The sequence below is a fragment of the Hypanus sabinus genome, chromosome 1 (assembly GCF_030144855.1).
Source record: "Hypanus sabinus isolate sHypSab1 chromosome 1, sHypSab1.hap1, whole genome shotgun sequence".
In the NCBI taxonomy this organism is placed as follows: Eukaryota; Metazoa; Chordata; class Chondrichthyes; order Myliobatiformes; family Dasyatidae; genus Hypanus; species Hypanus sabinus.
Genome location: NC_082706.1, coordinates 95,392,427 through 95,415,434, shown reverse-complemented (window position 1 = coordinate 95,415,434; position 23,008 = coordinate 95,392,427). Strand labels below are relative to the sequence as shown.

The 23,008-nt window shown below is 44.5% G+C and overlaps 1 protein-coding gene across 1 annotated transcript in view; it reads left to right on the top strand.

The window, feature by feature from the left end:
• Positions 1-23,008, top strand: part of ofcc1 (orofacial cleft 1 candidate 1) — a 569,853-nt gene that overhangs the window by 258,894 nt on the left and 287,951 nt on the right. Inside the window, exons 15-16 of the mRNA XM_059985698.1 lie at positions 4,198-4,413; positions 7,363-7,615. Of these exons, the coding sequence (XP_059841681.1) occupies positions 4,198-4,413; positions 7,363-7,615 (469 nt within the window). The remainder of the gene's footprint in view (positions 1-4,197; positions 4,414-7,362; positions 7,616-23,008) is intronic.

Here is a 23,008-nt window from a genome sequence, read left to right as displayed (position 1 = left end):
TTGTTACCGCACAAAGAACCACCTTTACAATGAAGGCTCTTCAACCAGACATTTGTCTGCAGGTGCTGTATGACCTGCTGAGCGTTTCCAACATTTTCTGTTTCTAGATTGCCAGCATGTATTCTTTTTAAATCTTCATCCATTTACCTATGGATAAGTATTAGCATCAATATATTAGATATTTTACCACTAAGGAGAAACAGCAGTTCATTGTGAAATGATTTATAGTGTTTGTACCCTTTCAGTGATAGACTACAGCATGTGGAATTTCCTTTGCAGATTTCCCCAATGATATTTCAGCAGAAGTTCTGTGGTCCTAAACTAATAAGAAGTTAATGTTATTTTCCTGCCATTGTTAAGTCAACTGACTGTGTAAGCCATCTGGGCAAATTTTAAGTGAAGCATTTTGGGAGGCATTGGGATATAAAGAACATCTTGCATTCGTTGCCTGTTTATCAGCTACTTGGAACGGTCTTATGTTCCAAGCCTACGCTGGTGACTGCCCTGCACTTTTCCTATGCTACATCGATGACTGCATTGGTGCTACTTCCTGCACCCATGCTGAACTCATTAATTTCATCCACTTTGCCTCCAACTTGCACCCAGCCCTGAAGTTCACATGGTCCATTTCCAAAACTTCCCTTCCTCGATCTCGCTGTCTCTATCTCCGGAGACAGTTTATCCACCGATGTCCAATTATAAACAAACGGACTCTCACAACTACCTGGACTATACCTCATCCCACCTTGCTACTTATAAATCTGCCATCCCCTTCTCTCAATTCCTCCACCTGTACCACATCTGTTCTCAGAATGAGGCTTTTCATTCTTGTATGAAGGAGATGTCCTTCTTTTTCAAAGAAAGGGACTTCCCTTCCTCCACCATCAATGCTGCCCTCGGCCACAGCTCTTCCATTTCACACACATCTGCTCTTACCCCATCCTCCTGCCATGCTACCAAGGACAGGGTTCCACTTATCCTCACCTACCACCCACCAGCCTCTGCGTCCAGCATATAATTCTCCGAAACTTCTCCCACGTTCAACTGGATTCCACCACCAAACACATCTTGCCCTCCCCCGTACTTTCTGCTTTCCACAAGGATTATTCTCAACACGACTCCCTTGTCCATTTGTCTCTCCCCACTGATCTCCCTCCTGGCACTTAACCTTGCAAGCGGAACACGTGCTACACCTGCCCCTACACCTCCTCCCTCACTACCATTTAGGGATCCCAAACAGTCCTTCCAGGTGAGGCAACACTTCACCTGTGAGTCTCTTGGAGTCATAGACTGTGTTCAAAGCTCCTGGTGTGGTCTTTTGTATATCGGTAAAATGCAACGTAGATTGGGAGACAGCTTCGCCAAGCATCTACGCTTTGTCTGCCAGAACAAGTGGGATCTCCCAGTGGCCATCCATTTTAATTCCACTTCCCATTCCCATTCTGATATGTCCATCTATGGCTTCCTCCGCTGTTGAGATAAGGCCACACTTAGGTTGAAGGAACAAGACATTATGTTTTGTTTGGGTAGCCTCCAACCTGCTGGCATGAACATTGATTTATCAAACTTTCAGTAATGCCTTCACCGTGACCCCCCCCCCCCCTTCACCATTTCCCATCCCCTTATCCCTCTCTCATGTTATCTCCTTGCCTGCCCATCACCTCCCTCTGGTGCTCCCCCTCCCCCTCCAACTTTCTTCTTTCTTCCACGGCCTTCTGTCTCTTTCACCAATCAACTTCCTAACTCTTTGCTTAATCCCTCCCCATCCAAATTTCACCTATCGTCTGGCGTTTCTCTTTCCCCTCCCCTTACCTTTCAAATCTACTTTTCAGCTTTTTTTTCTCCAGTCCTGCCATAGGGATTTGGCCCGAGATGTCGACTGTACTCTTTTCCATTGATGCTGCCTGTCCTGCTGAGCTCCCCCCAGCATTTTGTTTGTGTTGCTTGCAATTGTATAGTTCCTTGTACACCTCCCTGCCTGAAAAGTGCTAATAGGTTAAGTATTCTCACAAGTACCAAGACACAGTGAAAAGCTTTTGTATGTATGCCATCTTGACAGATCATTCAGTAAATTGAGGGAAAGCAATATGAAAATCAACAAACACAAAATGCTGGAGGAATTCAGCAGGTCAGGCAGCATCTACAGAAAAGAATAAACTGTCGACATTTTGGGCCGAGACCCTCCTTCAGGACTGAGAAAGTAGGAAGAAGATGCCGGAATGAAAAAGTGGAGTGAGGGGAAATTGGCTAGCTGGAAGGCGATAGGTGAAGCCAGGTGGGTGGGAAAGATCAAGGGGCTGGAAAAGAAAGAATCTGATTGGAGAGGAGAGCGGGCCACAGGAGAAAGAGAAGTTGGAGGGGATCTAAGGGAATGTAATAGGCAAGTGTGAAGAAGTAAAAGGTCAGAGTGGGGAATAGAGGAAGCGTGGGGGATTTGTTTACCAGAAGGAGAAATCGATATTCATGCCTTCAGATTGGAAGGTGATCTGATGGAATATAAAGTGTTGCTTCTGCACCCTGAAGGTGGCCTCATTGTGGCTGAGGAGGCCATCGACAGATACAACAATATCAAGTACTGAATATAGTGTCGCTGTTACCTGTTGAGCAGGTAGACAAATAGAGTGCAAGTGCCATGATGAGGTAGACTGAGAGAACAAGGGTTAATCTTTATTGCATTGGGTCAATTAAGTAGTCTTCTAACAGCAAGGTAGAAACTTGTCCTTGAGGGTGGGAGTTCATCATTTCAAGCTTTTGTATCTTCTGCCCGATGGAAGGAGAGAGGAGCGAGAGTGACTGGGGTGGGAGAGACATTATGTCGACTGTTCACAAGACAATAGGAAGTATAGACGGTGTCAGAGGAGGGGAGGCTTGTTTCCATGGTATATTGTCATGATATTTCTATCGATTGATTGATTTAGATACAGCATGCAGTAGGCCCTTCCAGCTGTTTGAGCCAAGCCGCCCAGCAGTCCCCAATTTAATGCCAGCCTAATCATGGGACAATTTACAATGACAATTGACCCACCAACTGGTGCGTCTTTGGACTGTGGGAGGATGCAGAAAAAACCCTCACACAGCCATGGGGACAACGTACAAAATCCTAACAGACAGTGGCAGGAATTGAACACCTGTCACCTATACTGTCAAGCGTTGTGCTAACCACCACACAGTCGATATGTGTCTTCCTTCAGGGGAGGTCCAGCCAACCAAGGTAAGGGAAATTCAAGTCTGGAGGCAGCATCCTTGTTATCTTTACAGCAACAGCTTTTGGCGAAGGTCAGGCAGCTGGTTGATTGGGACTGGCGTGGTTCCCGCTCTGTTCAGCAGCATTAGCAGAAGAGGGAGAGACAGGAGCCAATTTTGCCAGTCCCTGTCACTAACAAATGAATAACTCAAACCAACATCCAATTGCTTTCAAGCAACTTCCCCTCATAAGTGCCACAGATTGCTCCTGTATTACGCTCACAGAGTATCCAATTTCTGTCCCAGTTCATTTGTCTGCTGACAGCATGTAGGAATTGCAGTATAAAGAGATATAGGATGAAAATAGGCCTTTCAGCCCATCAACTCCATGCCAACCGTCAACCTACTTCCTACATTAATCCTATATTTTATACTCCTCAGTTCCTCTCAGAGACTACTCCTCACATAACAGACTAAGAACAAATCTAATTAAACTGCCAAGTGACTTATTGATGTGAGAGGAAATTGGAGTGGCCAGGAAAATCTCACAGGTCGGAGGGAGAATGGCCAAACAGAACCTGAGGTCAGGATCGAACCGGAATCTCTGCCGTCAGAGGCAGTGGCTCTACTAGCTGTGCCACTCTACCTGTGTGAGCATCTTTTGAGAGAGGATAGGAGGGAGACTTTAACATAAGTAAATTTTACGAAGTATTCTTCTCTCTCACTGGGTCTCGGAACTGCCCACATCATTCCATCAGTTCAGGATATGCTTGAGTTATTTCAGTGCACCATATTTATGGAAAGAGGGGTGCCTAATTAAAACCTAGAGTTATGATTTCCATCTTAAATGCCTTGAAATGCATCCCTGTTTGTTTGCAGTAAGGGCAGCCACTAAGTACTGTATCGAGAGGTCCAATTGCTAATTAGCACACACACAGCCGTATCAAATGGCATGAATTTCTAGGCATGTTTTTTGACTTTATTTTGGAATACAATGTCATCGTAACTTTCCAGGTCAGATTCTTGCCCTGACAAGACCACGGAAACTCTGGCCTGGCACGCTCGGTTCGTGAGCCAGATACTCCTGGATCAGCTCAGAGCTTCGTACTGGTGTTCATCGGAGACCATACTGCTCCTGCTGCTCGTGGCCTTGGTCTGGTTTGTGCGGCTCTACCTGCATTACTGCAGCCAGTGGATCTACCTCCAGGCGATCGGTGTCACCGTCAACAAGTGGGTCCTAATGTTTATGTATGATGCTAGGGATCTGCTTAAAGCAAACTTAGTAACTGGTTTATTGTTCTTCATCGGAGGAATCAAAATGACATGACGAATGTATTTGTGTAGAAAAAAGACACAAGGTATCAATTTTATGTATTTATTATACCACATTGACCTCTGGAAGTGTTTATACTGAGAATTCTTATTTATTTTTGAAACATTGCTCATAACCCACTGGGTGGCAGTTGTAGGATAAAGTTTGCAAAGTAACCACAGACCGGTTAGAATTTTAAAGTTGACAGAGACTTGCTTTGCTTGTGACAATGCCACCTAATTAATGTTACACCATCAATCCCAGATGGTGTGCACCATTCTGCTTTCATTTAAAATTGCTTGAAAGCGCGATTTTCATCCATCAAATGCACACCTTACATCCCTTCTCTGCCTTTGCAGAATTTAGCATTCAAGACTTAGAACAGTCACAGCAAAAGGGAACTGTCTTCATGAAAAAGTGTCTTCATTTCTTTTCAAACCTATGGCATCAATCCCATTGAAATGCTACATCCCGTAACAGGCACGTGAGATTGGAACACAAATCATGCTCAGCTCATTCTGCCTCTGTGCTCTCTCTCTCTCCCTCCACTCTCTGTCTGTCTCCATTTCTGAAACATACTGCCACACAACAATTTCTCCTCCAATTAAAAAACAATATGTATAAACAAGCTCAGAATTACACTGTGGTGTGCGACAAAGTGAATGCTTCAGAACTTCATTTGATGTTCACATATACACTGTTTGACCAGAGCCAGTAATCTGTTTAAATTAAATAAGATAATGCCTTCATTGGGATAGTGCAGAGAGAGAGGAGCCTATGGCAAATCTTGCGCATGGTAATTTTAAGCCCTGATAGTTTACAGATTCAATTTGACTTTATGGAATGTGGACAGCCGAGATTTATTGCCTATCCCTACTTACCCTTGAGAAGGTGAAGCCTCGATGGTGTTTTATCCTTTCGATGTAGAGATTGGTACATCTGTGCACTGCCAAATCACTTCAGGTGGCACTCAAGAGCCAACCTATTGTTTCAACTCTGGAGTCAAAGTGGGTGAAGCTATTTCCTTCAAGAAAGGACATTAGTGAATCCAAAGGATTTCTTGCCAACCGTTACATTTAATTTTGAGACATTTAACTGAATTTTAAAATTCTGTGTAACTATGTTGAGGTATTTCTTGTTGTTTATTATCATATACGCCACTGTGCAAAGGAATTCCTTGCTCACACGAAGCTCACACGATTAACATGTTAAAATATAAATACATCAATAAATGTAGACGCAAGGGCAAAACAGTAGACAGGTGCCAAGACAGTAGTGCAGGAGGCAATTCTAGGAGGAGTTGCGTACAAAATATTGATGCTTTCTAATGCATCAAATGCTTTTGATTACTACTTTTGAACTAATTACTGCTCTAGTGCTATTCCTAACGCTTACGTTAAATGTAATCATCCAAAGTAGAAATAAAAATTTCTGGATTCCTTGAAATCTTTTCTAAACGCAATTTATCCAATAAAAAGGAAGGAAAACATTTTGACTGGGAACCCAGCAACATTTACTGCAAGGGTATTCAGTATGTCTTCTCTCCTTACAGTGTAGAGGAACGTTGTTTCTGGCGAGCTCTTGCAAAATAAATGTATGGATGTTGCTTTTCTAATGAGTTTACTGTGCTAAACATTTATATGTAAGTGGATGAAGACCTCCAGTCTGAATAATAATGTTCAAACAGGTCCAAAATATAAATGCTTGCACTTTGATGGTTCCTGAAAAAAAGACTTTGTAAATGTCATTGTTTGCATTTTCAAATACTGTTCTCTGAATCCCGTTTTGTAAATACAAAAAGTAAGTGTTTTTGGCTATTTATAGTGTAAACAGGAGTGTTGCAAATAAATCCTACTTAAAATGAACACTGCAGACACAGCAAAACTTCAGCTAAAGATTGATGAATATCTGTAATCTGAATATGCCAATACTTTATGTATTGGAATGGAGATCTGGAACTGTGTATATTGCAGGGCAGCTGACCCAGAGGCGTGTTAGAAATATAATACCAAAACCTAAAACATTTCATATAAATGGATCATTTTCATTTATATTTGTACCTGATTTTTTCTTTAACCATTTCCTCATGTCGCTCTTCCCCTGGGTTTCTCTCACTGGTGGACCATCTGCTACCAAACTACTATTAATGATGCTACATATCTGTCCTCTTGGAAATGTCAGGTGGGCTGAGGTGACTCCACCCACCCATTAAAATCTTCCTTCATGTGGAAAGATGCTGTTTTCCTGATGATGCAGCCAATTGTCCCCATGGGGACAGCGTGGCAGTGAGCTTACCTTGGCAAATCAACCATCTTGCCATTTATGAGGACTCTATAATTAACCATGAAAACAGTTAAGCTGGTCATAAAGATTGTTATACATACACTCAGGGTGAATGCATGCAGTCTTTCTCCCCAGGTTCAGTAATTAAGATCTAGGGGATGTAGGTGTACTTTGAAAGGGGAAATATTTAATAGGAATCTGAGGGGCAACTTTTTCATCCAGAGGGTAGTCCATATATGTAATGAGTTGCTATGGGAAGTGGCTGGGGCAGGTGCATTAAAATATTTAAGGGCAGGTATATGGATTGGACAGGTTTAGAGCAGGGATTTCCAACCTGGGGTCCACGGACCCCTCAGTTAATAGCAGGGATCCATGACAGTAAAAAGGTTAGGGGTTCCTTATTTGGAGGGATTTGGGCCAAAAGCCAAAGGAGGATAGCTTAGTTGAGAATCTTGTCAGCATGGACTGGTTAGGCCAAAGGGCCTGTTTCCTCGCTCTGTGAATGCACCCTTAAATTCTTGATAAATGAAATTATACACAGAGGCATAATCCTATGTATTTCGCTTGTCTGTTTTCTTTTTAAGATTCCACTTTTATCCACACACAGTCGAACTTAGCTACCAGAGTTCTCTGCTGGAGACATGTGCAGAGTTGACCATTGTAGCCCTGGGACCCCTGTCCTTGAACGCTATGCTGCTTATTATGGCTATAATCAGATGGGTCTGTCATCGACAATTTGGCTCATTCCCATCCTGCTTGTCAAGGTTTATCACAGCAATGGGATTTTGGACAGTGCTTGACCCCCTGGCAACATTTATTGTGGATGGTATCCTCGGGGTAAGTCAGTTAAAATAACTCCTATGTACAGACTTAAAATATATTTCTGTGTATCTCAAAAGAAAAATTGAATGCTAGCTGTACTGTGAGGAAATTGTTACAAATGATTAACATTTTATCAATAGGTGGAAGATCAACATCTCCAGGGGCTGGAAGCTCTAACCCAGATTTGGCTGTTAGATCCATACTTACTGAGACCTCTCCCCATCAACCCAACCTTCAATGATTTAGATCCTGGGTTAAACTACCCTGAAGCTGTGTATTTTGGCCATAATTAGCACAAGGGCCTTGAGTGCTGTTGTCGGCTGGTGTGGGTGGACTGGAACAAGCAGCTCCCATTAAACTGCTGCGGTTTTCTATTGTGTCCAGTACACTTGATGCGGCCTCCTCTCTTTCAACAAGACCCATCGGAAATTGGGGGACCACTTCCTCAAGCATCTCTGCTCCATTGCTAAAAGCAGAACTTCCTGGTAGCCAAACATTTTAATTCCGATTCCCATTCCAGTACTGACATGTCAATCCATGGCTTTGTCTTGTGCCAAGATGAGGCTACCCTCAGGGTGGAGGAGCAACACCTTATATTCCATCTGATTAGCCTCCAACCTGATGGCATGTATATCAATTTCTCTCCCCCACCTTCTTCCTCTGTTGCCCACTCTGGCCTTTTACCTCTTCTCACCTGCATATCACTTCCCCCTGGATCCTCTCCTCTTTCCCTTTCTCCTATGGTCCACCCTCCTCTCCTATCAGATTCCTTCTTCGCCAGCCCTTTAGCTTTACCACTCAATTGCATCACCTATCACCTCCCAGCTAGCATCTGTCCCATCCCCCCACCTTTTTTTCCTGGTCTCTTCTCCCTTTCTTCTCAGTCCTGATGAAGGATCTCAGTTTGAAATGTCATTTATTTATTCATTTCCATAGATGCTGTCTGATCTGCTGGGTTCCTCCAGGATTTTGTGTGTGCTACCCTTTAAACTACTCAGGAATGCTCTGTCAGATGGCTAAGCCACACCCCACATACCTACCTCTGAAGCTGCCAAGTTTGTTCAATGTTGATCATTTCCCTGACATTTTGAAATATTCAAAGCTATTAATGTAAAAAAGTACAATTAGAACCATTAAAATTATTAAAAGAAGGCAAATGATTATAAATATTTTTTAAAAATTATAGCAAACACAGTTAAATTGTAAGTTATCTTCTTTATATTGTGCCGGGCAGATCAAGTGTTACTTGCTTGACTGAGTTTTTCAAGGAAGTGACTAAAGTGATTGATGAGGATAGAATAGTGGGTGTTATGTACATGGATATTACCAAGACATTTGATGAGGTTCCTCATGGTAGGCTTCTCCAGGAGATTAAGATTCATGGATCCAATGTAACTTGGCCATTGGTCTTGGGTTAGAGGCATTAGATTCAGAATTGGCTTGTTCTTAAAAGATAGAGGGTAGTGACCGATGGCTTTCTGGCTGGAGATCTGTGACCGTAGTGTTCTGCAAGAATCCATACAAGGACCTCTGCTGTTTGAAATATATGTAAAAGACCTGGACAAAAATGTAGATGCTGAAGGCTCTTGGCCTGAAATGCCAACTGTACTCTTCTCTAGAGATGCTGCCTGGCCTGCTGAGTTCCTCCAGCATTTTTTGTGTGTTGCTTGGATTTCCAGCATCTGCAGATTTTCTCTTGTTTGGATGGGTTGGTAGGTTTGCAGATGATATGAAGAGTGGTGGCATAGTGGATAACATGGAAGACTGTCATAGGATACAGCGGGATATAGGTCAGTTGCAGTTATAGGCAGATGGAGCTTAACCTGGCCAAATGTGTGGTGCTGCACTTCAGGAGATTAAATATCAAGGGAAAGTAATGGCAGGACTCTCGAACAACATTGGTGTACAGATCTGGTCCAAGTACATGGTCCCTAAAGGTGCTCACACAAGTCAATCGGGTGGTAAAGGCATATGGCATGCTTTCCTTTATTTATTAAGGCATTGAGTTCAAGAGTTAGGAAGTTATCTTGCAGCTTTATAATACTTTGTTTAAACAGGATCTAGAGTATTGCATTCAATTCTGGTCACCCCATTTTCAGAAGGATATTGAGACCTTGGAGGGGGTCCAGAAGAGGTTCACCCGGATGCTGCTTGAAACAGAGAGCATTTATTACGAGGAGAGGCTGGACAAACCATGGTTGTTTTACCTGGAGTGGTGATGGATGAGGGGATGACTGATAGAGGTTTATAACATTATGAGAAGCATAGATAGAGTAGACAGCTGGTACCTCTTCCCCAGCTTCAAAATGTCTAAAACTAAAGGGCATGCTCGGCCCGAAACATCGACAGCGCTTCTCCCTATAGATGCTGCACCAGCATTTTGTGTGGGCATGCATTTAAGGTCAGAGGGGGAAAGATTAAAGAAGATTTGTTTTACACAGACGGTCGTGGGTGCCTGGAATGCCCTGCCAGTGGTGGCGGTGAAGGCAGAAATGTTAGAGTCATTTAGGTGGGCAGATGAATATGTAGAGAGTGGACCATAGACCATGGGCCATTTGCAGGCAAAAGAGATTAGGAATAATTAGATTGGCACAACATTCTGGGCAAAGGGTCTCTTCCTCGGTTGTACTGTTTTATGTTCTATTTCTTGCAGCCAAACAGTGAATATCGCAGACTGTTATCTAAATGAAGAGATGGTTCAGACATCAGAGGTGCAGAGGGACTTAGGAGTCCTCATGTAAGACTCCCAAAAGGTTAATTTACAGGTTGAGCCTCTGGTAAAGAAGGCAAATGTAATGATGGCATTTATTTCAAGGGGAGTAGAATATAAAAGCAAGGAAATAATGCTGAGCCTTGTTAAGACACTAGTCAGGCCCCACAGAGTATTGTCGACAGTTTTGGGCCCCATATCTCAGGAAGGATGTGTTGTTATTGGAGAGAGTCCGGAGGAGGTTCAAGAGGATAATTCCGGGAATGAAGGGGTTAACATATGAGTAGCATTTGGCATTCTTGGACCTGTACTGACTGGAATTTAGAATAATGTGTGGGGATCTCATTGAAACCTACTGAATGTTGAAAGGACTAGATAGGGTGGATGTGGAGAGGATGTTTCCTGTGGCGGGGGTATGAAGAACCAAAGGGCACAGCCTTAAAATTGAGGGGTGAACTTTTAGAATGCAGGTAAGGAGGAATTGTTTTTTCAGTCAGAGAGTGGTGAATCTGTGGAATGCTCTGCCACATACTGCGGTGAAGGCCCAGTCTGTGGGTGTATTTAAAGCAGAAGCTAATTGCTTCCTGATTGGTCAGAGCCTCAAGGGTTATGGTGAGAAGGCAGGCATATGGGGTTGAATGGGATCTGGGATCAACCATGATGCAATGGCAGAACAGACTCGATGGGCTGAATGGCCTAATTCTGCTTCTGTGTGTTATGGTCTCATGGTCTAATATTTAATTGGTGTATATTAAGCCCTCAAAGGATCAAAGGATCACAAGTGCTGAGGAATTTTTCCACCAGTGTGGAATCCTTTGGTGAAGGGTGAGCAGGAAGTGATCAGCGAACATAGTTGGAAGGGTGACAACTTCCCCATTTTTTTTGTGCAGGAGTCTCAGAAGTTGCAAGACCTGTTGTCATATCACACAATTTCTGGGCTGTTGCATTATTTGCGTGTTTCACTGAATCAGGCCATTGATCCGGAATGCTGATAGCATACGAGGACTGAGTCTGCAGTGTTGTCATTTTACTTGTCCTTCGGCACATCAAATCTGTGCAGTCACTCAAGAACAACAATAAAGCAAATTAGTTAAAAAATTCCAAAGCCGGATTATAATGAGAGGTTCTAAAATATTCCTCTTGGGCACCCTTTCTTGGAAAGAGCTAATCCAGGTAAAGCCATTGGCAATGCTTTATAATACTTATTGTTCCACCTACCTGTGCTTACCGTGATCTCCATGCCCAGTCTGCGAACTGTTCCCAACAACAGTTGGTCTCGTGTTCTTTTTATGACTGTGTGTGTATCCTTAGATGTTCCAGTTTCCTCCCAGATCCCAAAGTTGTGCGGGCTCATGGGTTAAATGGCCACATTAAATTGCACCTAATGTGAAACAGCCTTGGGTGAATTGACAGAATGTTCTGAATCAGAGGCTGTTTTAGATCTACAGTCATTCACCAACTATCAATTGACTTCTTCACCAGACAGACAGGCCTGTTGTATTCTCCTCTTTCAGTAGTCCCATCAGTTATATCTCCCAATTTCCCTCTGTTTGCCAGGGATACAGTATTGTTTCATGCTCTTAACTTTAGTAGGTGGAGGATTTAGCAAAAACATTTAACAAAGGCCCTTCTGGCCATTGGGGATTTCTCCTTGGATAGTGCCAGAATCATCAAGAACTCCAGACCAGTTGACGTTCAAGTGGGCTCCATGATGGCATTAGTCTTGTTGCTTTACAGTTTGTTAACTATTTTGCAAAATTGCTTTTTTTTTATTAAATTAGTTAGAATTAATTTGTAATTCTTCAATATTCTCCCAGATATAAAACAGCCTCTGAATCAAACCATACGATGGTGAACTTTTGAAGCCAGACTGTTTTGAAATGGATAGAATTTTGTGGGCTTTATGATCTTTTGTGCAAGGCTCTATGACCATGTAACACATTTGATGGACTGCTCCCAGTGAGACCCAGAGCAAAGTTTTATTCAAGGTCAATGTCGTATGTTTTGCCTTATATTGAATCCACTCATGATGTACCTTCCAACTATTAATTACTCTGCTCGTACATCTGAAAAGAATTTAGCAAATTTTAAAAAACTGCTTAGTGTAACATCTTTCCAAATACTCATCAGCTTGTACACAGTAGGGAGTAGAAACACTGATTGTTCATACCTAGGCACATAATATGGTATTTATTCAAAATCCAAATGGAGGTCCTTAATCCCCCATTTCACTGAGCGTCTGTAGTGTATTCTCATCCACATGATCATTACAAGTGTGTGGTAAACCATGTATATCTGTCTGGACGTCCCTCTGCTGACGGCTCCTGTGGCTCCTCCCACAGACCCCTGGATAAAGGTGATTGTGTCACTGCTCCTCCCACAGTCTAGGGCAGTCATCCAGCATGGATGTGCTCCGTTTTACTGATAATAAAAGCCTTTAAGTATTTACTCTACTTCCAGTATTTTGGAGTTATTGATAGTGCATCAATTTTATTAGTAGTAATTTTTAAGCATGGATCATGTTGTGAGGCCCGACAAATAGGACATCGACCCGCGAACACCTGAGGCCGGCAATGCTTTCGAACTCTGGCCAGCCTGCTTCGAATCATACCTGGAGGAGATTGAAGTGACCGAGTCCGCCGCAAAGCGCAGAGTTCTCCTCTCCAGGGTCAGTCCACGGGCCTACTCGATGATTAGAGACCAGCTGAGTTACGACGGCGCGATGAGCACCCTCATAAACACCGTCTATGCAAGACATCGCTTAGCGACACGGCAGCAGCGGCCCGGAGAGTTGAGCGCTGAGTTTGTCCGGGCCCTACAGACACTTGTGTGAGTCTGCGATTGCCGGAGGATGACGGCCAAACGGCATGTGGAGCTCCTAGTAAGAGACACATTCATCACAGGGATCAGGTCAGTGTACGTGCGCCAGCGGCCACTGGAACACACCGCTCTTACCTTACATTCGGCGATTGAGCTGGCCGACACGCAGGAGGCCGCTCTGCACAACGCTGACGCTCTCCAGGCATGCGATCTCCCAACGGCCTTGTGGACGCCGCAGACCCCGCCACCCACCGGCGAATCGACCACGTCTGCTGTCAGTTGCGAGTCCGCGAAGTGTTACTTCTGCGGACTCGAAAAGCACCCCCGAAAACTCTGCCCGGCCCGAGAAACTACCTGCTCCAGCTGCGGAAAGAAGGGCCACTTCGCCAAGGCCTGTAAGTCCAAACCGTGAGTGGGATCGAGCAGCGCCATGTGCAAGGCATGGGAGTCGCTATCTTGCCTGCCCGCCACCGCATGCGAGACATAGGGCGGCCATCTTGGTCGGCACCACTTTGCACTGTCTACGACCCACGGGTGCTTACCGGGCACCGCACCGTGCCAGACCAAGACAGAGATTCAACTCTGGCCTCTGTGACCCTCGACCAAAGCGCTCCCCACCAGCTCGCAAGGTCAATGTTGGACATCCTGGTGGAGCGGCGCAGGACAAGCTGCCTGTTTGACATGGGCAGCATGGAGAGTTTTATCCACCCGAACATGGTGCAATGCTGCGGACTTGTGACATGGTCGGTAAGCCAGAGGGTCGCCATGGCTTCTGGGTCGCATACAACAGACATCCGGGGGGGTTGTGTAGCGACACTAGTGGTGCAGGGCACAGAATATCGAGACTTTACATTACTGGTCAAGCCTCAACTGTGTGCCCCTGTGCTATTGGGGCTCGACTTCCAGAGCCACCTGAAAAGTGTGACAATGGAGTATGACGGGCCCCTCCCACCAATCACTGTCAGAAATCCCCAGTTCTGTGGGAATTCATCACATACCCCGCTACTGCCCACCCACACGCACCGACCGGCACATCCCACCCACACCATGCCAACAGCCACACTACAGACACCACTTGCAGCCTCTCCACTCTCAAGATCCCTCCCCCACCGCTGTTCGCCAACCTGACCCCCGACTGTAAACCTGTGGCAACTAAAAGCAGGAGGTACAGCGCGGGAGACAGGGCCTTCATTCAGTCAGAGGTGCAGCGGCTGCTCAGCGAGGGGATCATTGAGCCAAGCGCAAGTCCTTGGAGGGCCCAGGTGGTTGTTGCTCGGAACGGGGAGAAAAATAGGATGGTCGTGGACTATAGCCAGACCATCAATAGGTTAGGTTAGGTTAGGCTTGATGTGTACCCCCTACCCCGCATCGCGGATATGATCAATCAGATAGCTCAGTACAAGGTGTACTTGACCATAGACCTAAAATCCACTTACCATCAGCTCCCCATCTGCCTGGAAGACCGCCCCTACACTGCCTTCAAGGCGGGCGGCAGGCTCTATCACCCTCCAAAAATTTTTCCAAGCGGCCAAAGCTTTTAACCTTACCGATAACAGGGACAAGTGTGTGTTCGTAACCACCCAACTTGCTATCCTTGGGTGTGTCGTGGAGAGCGGAGTCATTGGCCCTGACCCTGACCACGTGCACCCTCTGTTGGAACCCCCTCTTTCCAACACCCTCAGAGCCCTCAAAAGGTCCCTGGGCTTCTTTTCCTATTACGCCCAACTACGCAGATAATGCCGCCCCTGGTCAAGTCCACCACATTTCGCCTCTCAGCCGAGGCCCACGTGGCCTTCAGCCACTTTAAAGGGGACATTGCCAAAGCAGCAATGCATGCGGTAGCCGAGACCATTCCCTTCCAAATAGAGAGTGACACCTCCTTTGCGCTGGCTGCTACCTTCAACCAGGCGGGAAGACCAGTGGCGATCTTCTCCCGTACCCTTCAAGGCCCTGAAATTCGGCACTCCGCAGTGGAGAAAGAAGCCCAGGCCATAGTGGAAGCTATTAGGCACTGGAGGCACTGTCTCGCCGGCAAAAGGTTCACCTTGCTGACCGACCAGTGCTCAGTCGCAATCATGTTTATCAACCAACAGTGGGGCAAAATCAAAAATGATAAAATTTTGAGGTGGAGAATTGAACTCTCCACCTACAACTATGTATAGGCCTGGTAAGCTCAATGAGCCCTCCGATGCCCTATCCCGGGGAACGTATGCCAGCGTGCAGATCGACCTGCTATACGCCCTCCATGCAGACCTTTGCCACCCGGGGGTCACCCGGCTTTTCCACTTCGTGAAAGCCCAGAACATGCCTTACTCCCTTGTGGAGATCAGGATGATGACCAGGGACTGCCAAGTCTGTGCTGAGTGCAAACCGCACTTCTACCGACCCGAAAAGGCACAACTCATCAAGGCCACCTGCCCCTTTGAGCGACTGAGTGTTGACTTTAAGGGCCCTCTTCCCTTCACCGACCGCAATGTGTACTTTCTTAACATAATCGCCGAGTACTCGCGGTTCCCCTTCGCCATCCCCTGCCCCCGTACCACTGCCACGTCAGTCATAAAAGCCCTGCGCAAACTCTTCACTCTGTTCGGATATCCCTGCTATATCCGCAGTGACAGAGGGTCCTCCTTTATGAGTGACGAGCTGCACCAGTACCTGCTGGCTAGGGGTATTGCAACTCGTAGGACCACGAGCTATAATCCCCGGGGGAATGGACAGGTGGAGAGGGAGAATGCCACGGTGTAGAAGGCCACATTCTTAGCCTTTAGGTCTAAGGGACTGCCGATCTCTCACTGGCAGGAGGTCCTCCCCGAGGCATTCCACTCCATCTGCTCCCTGTTATGCACGCCCACCAATGCCACCCCTCATGAGCGACTCTTTTCTTTTCCCAGGAAGTCTGCCACTGGGACCATCCTACCGGCTTGGCTGACGTCCCCGGGGCCAGTGCTGCTCCGGAAACATGCAAGGAGCAATAAATACTCCACGATGATCGAGAGGGTTCATGCGAACCCCCAGTATGCCTACATGGTCTTACCTGATGGGCGGGAGGACAGGGTCTCCATCCGCGACCTGGCACCCGCAGGAGCACCAGACCCCTACCCCGAACAATCCACGGTGACCATGAACCCTGTGCCCACTGATGTATATACCCACAAGACACCGTGCACTCCAAGCCCTACACAGACACCTCACGACACTCTCATACCGGGCGCCACGCACACGCACGAGGGATTACTGATGCCTAACGGGCTGGCACCTCAAGTCAGGCCGGAGCCAGCACAACCACCGTCACTGGTGCAATCACCACCGGTGCTACGTAGATCGCAGCGACGGACTCGACTGTCTGATAGACTTGACCTGTAAATATACTTGTCTTAAACATTGTCAGTCACTTCACCCCGCGGGACTCTCTTTTTAAAAAGGAGGGTGAATGTGGTAAACCATGTATATCTGTCTGGACACGTCCCTCTGCTGACTGCTCCTGTGGCTCCTCCCACTGACCCCTGGATAAAGGTGATTGTGTCACTGCTCCTCCCACAGTCTAGGGCAGTCATCCAGCATTGACGTGCTCCGTTTTACTGCTAATAAAAGCCTTTCAGTATTTACTCTACTTCCAGTCTTTTGGAATTGTTGATAGTGCATCAAAGTGAAACTTTGTAAAAGCCACAAACCTGTTGATTAATCCATTCATAGAAGTCATCACTACAGAAAAACACCATAACTCGTCCAGAATTAATTCCAAACATTAGGCATGCCCTATTCGCTCATCCTGGTAAATTCATAACAACCTTGTTTGTGCATAGACTTGTTGTGAGTCTCTATCTCATAAAACTTTCTCCAGCCAAGTGCTCATGAAAACTATTATTATTCCATTTGACTGCTTGTGATTGAAATAGGTTTCTTTTTATCGTTAGTCAACCGGAATGCAAATAACTTCGACATGAGCACTCTTTCGGTCCAGGTTCAATTCCAACAAACTCCTAAACTGTGTGCCCCCATTTGTTCAAGTATCCACAGATTGCAGCCATATCTTCTGGAGGAGAATTGGAGGCAGGCTTCACTTACCCTTCCTCTCCACCATCTTGCAGATTTAGTGTCTCAGACAAAGCCAGTGGTCTATGAGGAGCTTAATCAGATAATAAATCTATCCAGAGACACACTAAACTATACCTGCAGACCCAAATATTAAATACATGCTTGATTACCAGGGCACTAAGGCAGATCTGGTACCAGGTGCTGTAAGGTCACCAGAGACTAACCTGTAGTTACATTTGTTTGAATTGGCAAAATTCAAGTTAAACTCACATTTAAATTTTAACACTTCTTTTGTAGGAAGTGAGATCATCAATAAAGTCAACATTTAATGTTCACCCCCTAAATGTACTAATTAACTGAATTTAGGGGAGCAGAGTGGAGGGTGTGTGTGTGTGTATGTAGAGTCTGCACGCACTCCCTGTGTCCATGTGACTTTCCTCTGCGTACTCCCATTTCTTCCCACATCCCACAGATGTGCAGGTTGGTAGATTTATTTGCAGCTGTAAATCGCCCCTTGTGTGTCGGTGAGTGATGGAATCTTGGGGGAGCTGGTGAGAACGTGCAATGGGATTAATGTTGGATTAACACAAATGATTGGTTATTGATCAGCACAGACTTGGCAGGTTAAAAGTGCCTGTTTCTCTTTGATTCTGACTCTTAGGTTACTCAGCTGCCCTGGTAGATGTAAACTTGGGTCTTTGGACCATTCATCCAGGTTACTCTGGATTACTACTTCAGTGATGTGCCTCCTATTCCACCTTTACTTTGTGGAAGTCTAGGTTTGTGCATTCATGCTCTGTGTTCAGCAATGGACAACTTCCCATTCAGCATCCCTTATGAGATTTTTTTTGCACATCTTGTTTCTCTCTGTAATTCTGGCAGGTAAAGAATTGGCTTTGGATTTGCAAGAACACTAAAATAGGAATTGATGGCCTGTTACTCTACCTGTTCCTCCACTTGCTCCATAAGGTTTTTAATTCAGATAAGAATACTTGGCTATGGCTTGGTTTTCTTTGATTCAGAGCAAAAGTGCTTTAGGGTATCTCAGACTAAAAGGAGCTACAGCGTGAGGAAAACCATCATATAACTCCAAATGGCAAGCAATATCATTATGTAGTACTGCACAAGACAAATGAATAAAAAACGTGTTTCATGTTGGCCAGCTCAACATACTTTTTACTACAAAGTGATCATATGTGATTCTGAAATTTCTGAAAACACTAAATGATATATTACTGACTCCTGCATTTTGCTTCCTGGATTGTCTGAACAATTTTGGTGCAATACAAGAGATTCTGCAGGTGCTGGAAATCCAGAGCAAAACACACACAAAATGCTGGAGGAACACAGCGGGTCAGGCAGCATCTATGGAGAGGAATAAAAAGTCAACGTTTCAGGCTAAGAGCCTTTATTAGGACTGGTAAGGAAGGGGGAAAGATACCATAATAAAAAGTTGTGAGGAGTGAAAAGAGGACAAGTAGAAGGGCAAGAGGGGTGTTGAAGTAAGAAACTGGGTAATTGGAAAAGGCAAAGGGCTGGAGAAGAAGGAATCTGATAGGAGAGGGAAGTGGACTATGGGAGAAAGGGAAGAAGTAGGGGCACCAGAAGGAGGTGCTAGACAGGTAAGGAGAAGAGGTTCCAGAGTGGAAATAGAAGTGTGAAGGGGGACGGAAAATATACCAGAAGGAGTCATCATTGTTACTGCTTTCAGATTGGAGGTTACATAGACAGAATATCATGTGTTGCTCCTCCACCCTGTGAGTGGCCTCACTGTGGCAGAAGAGGAGGCCACAGACCAACATGTTGGAAAGGGAAAAGGGATAAGACTTAAAGTGTTTGGCCACTGGGAAATCCCACTTTTTGTGGATGGAGCGGAGGTGCTCGACTGAGCGGTTGCCCAATTTATATCAGGTCTCACCAATGTAGAGGAGGCTTCATCGGGAATCATTGGATACAACAGATGACCCCAGCAGACTTGTTGCCTCACCTGGAAGTACTGTTAGGGTCCCTGAATGGAGGTGAGGGAGGAAGTGAATGTTCAGGTGTAGCATTTCTGTTGCTCGCAGGGAAACGTGCAAGGAAGGAGATAAGTAGGGAGAGACAAATAGACAAGGGAATATGGAGGGAGTGGTCTCTGCTGAAAGCAAGGAGTGGGGGGTGGTGGCAAAACTGTTTGGCGTTAGAGTCCCTTTGAAGCTGGTAGAAGTTGTAGATAATGATATGTTGGATACGGAGTCTCATGGCCTGGTAGTTGAGGACGAGAAGAACTCTATCTCTGTTAAGGCAGTGGAAAGATGGTGTGAACGTGGTTGTTCAAGAATTGGAGGAGGTGCAGTTGAGGGCAGCATCCGGGGAATAGGTATGGTGAAGAGGAAGGAACTGAGAAAAGAGAATAGTGTTTCTTTACAGAAGGTTGGGTGGGAAGAGGTATGGTCACAATAGCCGTGGGAATCAGAAGGATTATAAACTGTTGGTAGACAGTTTGTCTCCAGAGATTGAGACAGGGGAGAGGGGTGTCAGAAATGGACCAAATGAATTTAAGAGCAGGGTGAAAGCCGGAGGCAAAATTGATTAAATTGATGAGCTCAGCATGGGTGTAGGAAGCAGTACCAATGTAGCACCAATATATTGGTCTAAGAATGCATTTCCTTTAAATGCAAAACTAATAGTATTTTTATATAAGTCTCAACCATAACCCTTAGCAAGTCAAAGTACATCAGCAATTTTTAAATAGCAAGCATTTTAAAACTTGGAAATGAACAGAGTTTAATCTCTAATAGGAAGTTTAATATCTGTCATAAGAGTAAAGAGGAAAGTGCTTGCACTTCTGCAGAACCTCCATGACAATGGTGTGCAAAGTGCATTAGAACGAGTCATGTACCATCACCATTGTAACGCAGGAAGTACAACAGCCTATCCTAGACAGAAAGCAAACACTTGACAGAAATGGGATAAGAGATAATTAGGTGAATACAGCACAGAAGCACTTTATAACCCGGCCACTCCAAGCCCTCATGTATCCATCCTCAAGCTGCTGTCTGTCATTCACATCTTTCAGTGTCACCCTGTACCCCCTTCTCCCTTATGCGCCTATTTTGTCTCTCATTAAACGTGTGTTTCTATCATAGGCTTCAACTATTCTATGTTGTAGTGAGTTCCATATTACTGTTCCTGTTTGGCTAAATATGTTTCCTCTAAATTCTCATTCCCACATATGGACACATTCGCTCTGAATCCATTCATTAGAACAGGGGTCCTGGAGCTGAACTGTTAACTGTTTCTCTTACCACTCAATATATTCATGCTTTCCTGAAATGTGTACCATTGCATTTTTGGTATTACTCTTCTCTGCACCCTCTTGTTCCTCTGTATTCTTGTTATGTGGCAACCAGAACTCTAGGACACAAAGGACTGCAGTTGATGGCATCTGAAGCAGCAATGAAGAGTCTCAACCCGAAACGAAGTCTCTTCATTTCCCTCCATAGAAGTTACCTGGGCTCCTTCAACATCTTGTTTGCTGCTTCAAACTTTCAACAGCACTGGTTATGCACAGAGTTATCATAACTTCCCTACTTTTTAATGTCATTCTTCTGTAGAAAAATCCTATTGGTTGATTTGCTTTATATCTTAATTTTGTTTTATTTATGTTATATGCTGATAGTGTTGTCCAGAAAAGTAGGTAGAACCTCGATGCTTGGCTCTGAAATTATGCCCTTTGATCCATTTTGAAAGGCAAACAGGACTTTGGTTCACTATATTATCCCAAGGGCAATATTTTCTGTGATCATCTCTTGTGTGTCTGGATTTTGTTCTCACATAAGATTTGATATCTAACTCAGTGAGTGCTACCAAACTACCTAAAAGAGTGATGTTCATCCTAATGTACCATTACTAAGAACTATGAAATAATTTCATGGTAACTGGTCATGAAAAATATTCTGCAGATATCATTAGATGTGATGGGGGATATTCCAGTGCAGGATCGGGAGAACAATATATTGTTTGTACGTTGCCCGTTGCTTCAAGATTTCCTGTTATCAACTGCAATCAAATTTTAGTAGAGGATAATGTGCAGCCACAACTATACTGCACAATTCTGTGAGACTTAAGTGTGAATGTTAGCACAATGCTATGCAATTGAAAACGTCAGTTCCTTTCCTTCTTAAGGGGTAAACTTGACTTAGCAAAAGTAGGGACCACTATTGGCAAGAGCAAAAGAGTGTGCGTAAATAAGAAAGTAAAAACTGTGGATCTTAAGAACCTGAAATAAAAACAGAAAGTGCGGGATGTTCTTTGCTGGTCAGACAGCATGAAGGGAGAGAAACAATGTTAACATCTTTGGTCAATTCCCCTTCATAGAATCATAAAAAGTCCAGCACAGAGCAGGCTCTTCAGCCCATCTAGTCCATACTGAACTATTTAAACTGCTCCTGGACCATAAGCCACCGTACCACTGCCATTCATGTACCTATTCGAACTTCTCCTAGATGTTGAAATTGAGCTTGCATTCACCACTTTCACTGGCAGCTTGTTTCACACTCCTCTTAGTGAACAAGTTTCCCCTCAAGTTCCCTTTAAACTTTTCACCTTTCACCCTTAATCCATGACCTCTAGTTGCAGTCCCACCCAATCTCAGAGGAAATTGCCTGCTTGCTTGTACCTGATCAATAAACATCATAATTTTGTATATATCTATCAAATCTCTCCTTAAACTTCTACATCCCAAGGAATAAAGTCCTAACCTATTCAATCTTTCCTTATAACTTAGGTCCTCCAGTCCTAGCAACATTGTTATAAATTTTCTCTTTACTCTTTTAACCTTATTTACATCCTTCCTGTAGGTGACCACAACTGCACATGGTACTTCAAATTAGGCCTTGCCAACATCTTATACAACATCAATATAACATCACAGCTCCTATACTCAGTATTTTGATTTATGAAGGCCAAATTGGCAAAAACTTCCTTTATGACCCCTATCTATTTATGCCACCACTTTCAATGAATTATAGATCTGTATTCCCAGATTCCTCTGTCCTACCGCATTCCTCTGTGCCTTATCATTCACTGTGTAAGACCTACCCTGGTTGGTTCTACCAAAGTGCAACACCTCACACTTGTCTGTATTAAATTCCATCTGCCAATTTTCAGCTGGTCCAGATCCTGCTGCAAGCTCTGATAGTCTTCCTCGCTGTCCACTACACTCCAATCTTCTTGTCATCTGCAAACTTGCTGATCCAGTTTACCACACTATCATTCAGATAATGATATAGATGACAAACAGTAATGGACCCAGCACAATTTTGGTGGCATTCCACTAGTCATAGGCCTCCAGTCAGAGAGGCAACTATCTACTACCATTCTCTGACTTCTCCAACAAAGCCAGTGTCTAATCCAATTTACTACCTCATCTTGAATACCAAGTGACTGAACCTAGCTTCCCACGCAGGAAGGTTTAGATTACGAATGATTATGGATCTGAAAAATTAACCCAGTTTCTCTCCTTAGCTTGCTGACTACATCAAACACTTTTGTTTTTATTTCTTATAGATTTAAATCCAGACACTGGATGTGTGCCAACTAATGGCTGCTGTTAAATGCTGGCCAAGGAAAAGAATGATTGAAATACAAAAGAGAAAGACAGGAAATAAAACACTTGCTTAAAGTTGTAAATGTTCTCAGCCCCGTAAAACATAGGCTGATTTAAAACTCAGCCAGAACTGCAACGTTGTAACTGGATAATTGTAATTTCTTTTTTTGTCCTGTAATAAGTTGCTTTCAGTAAATTTAAACTTGTCCTAACTCATACATAACTACTGAGATTGGCATACAGTAGTAATCGC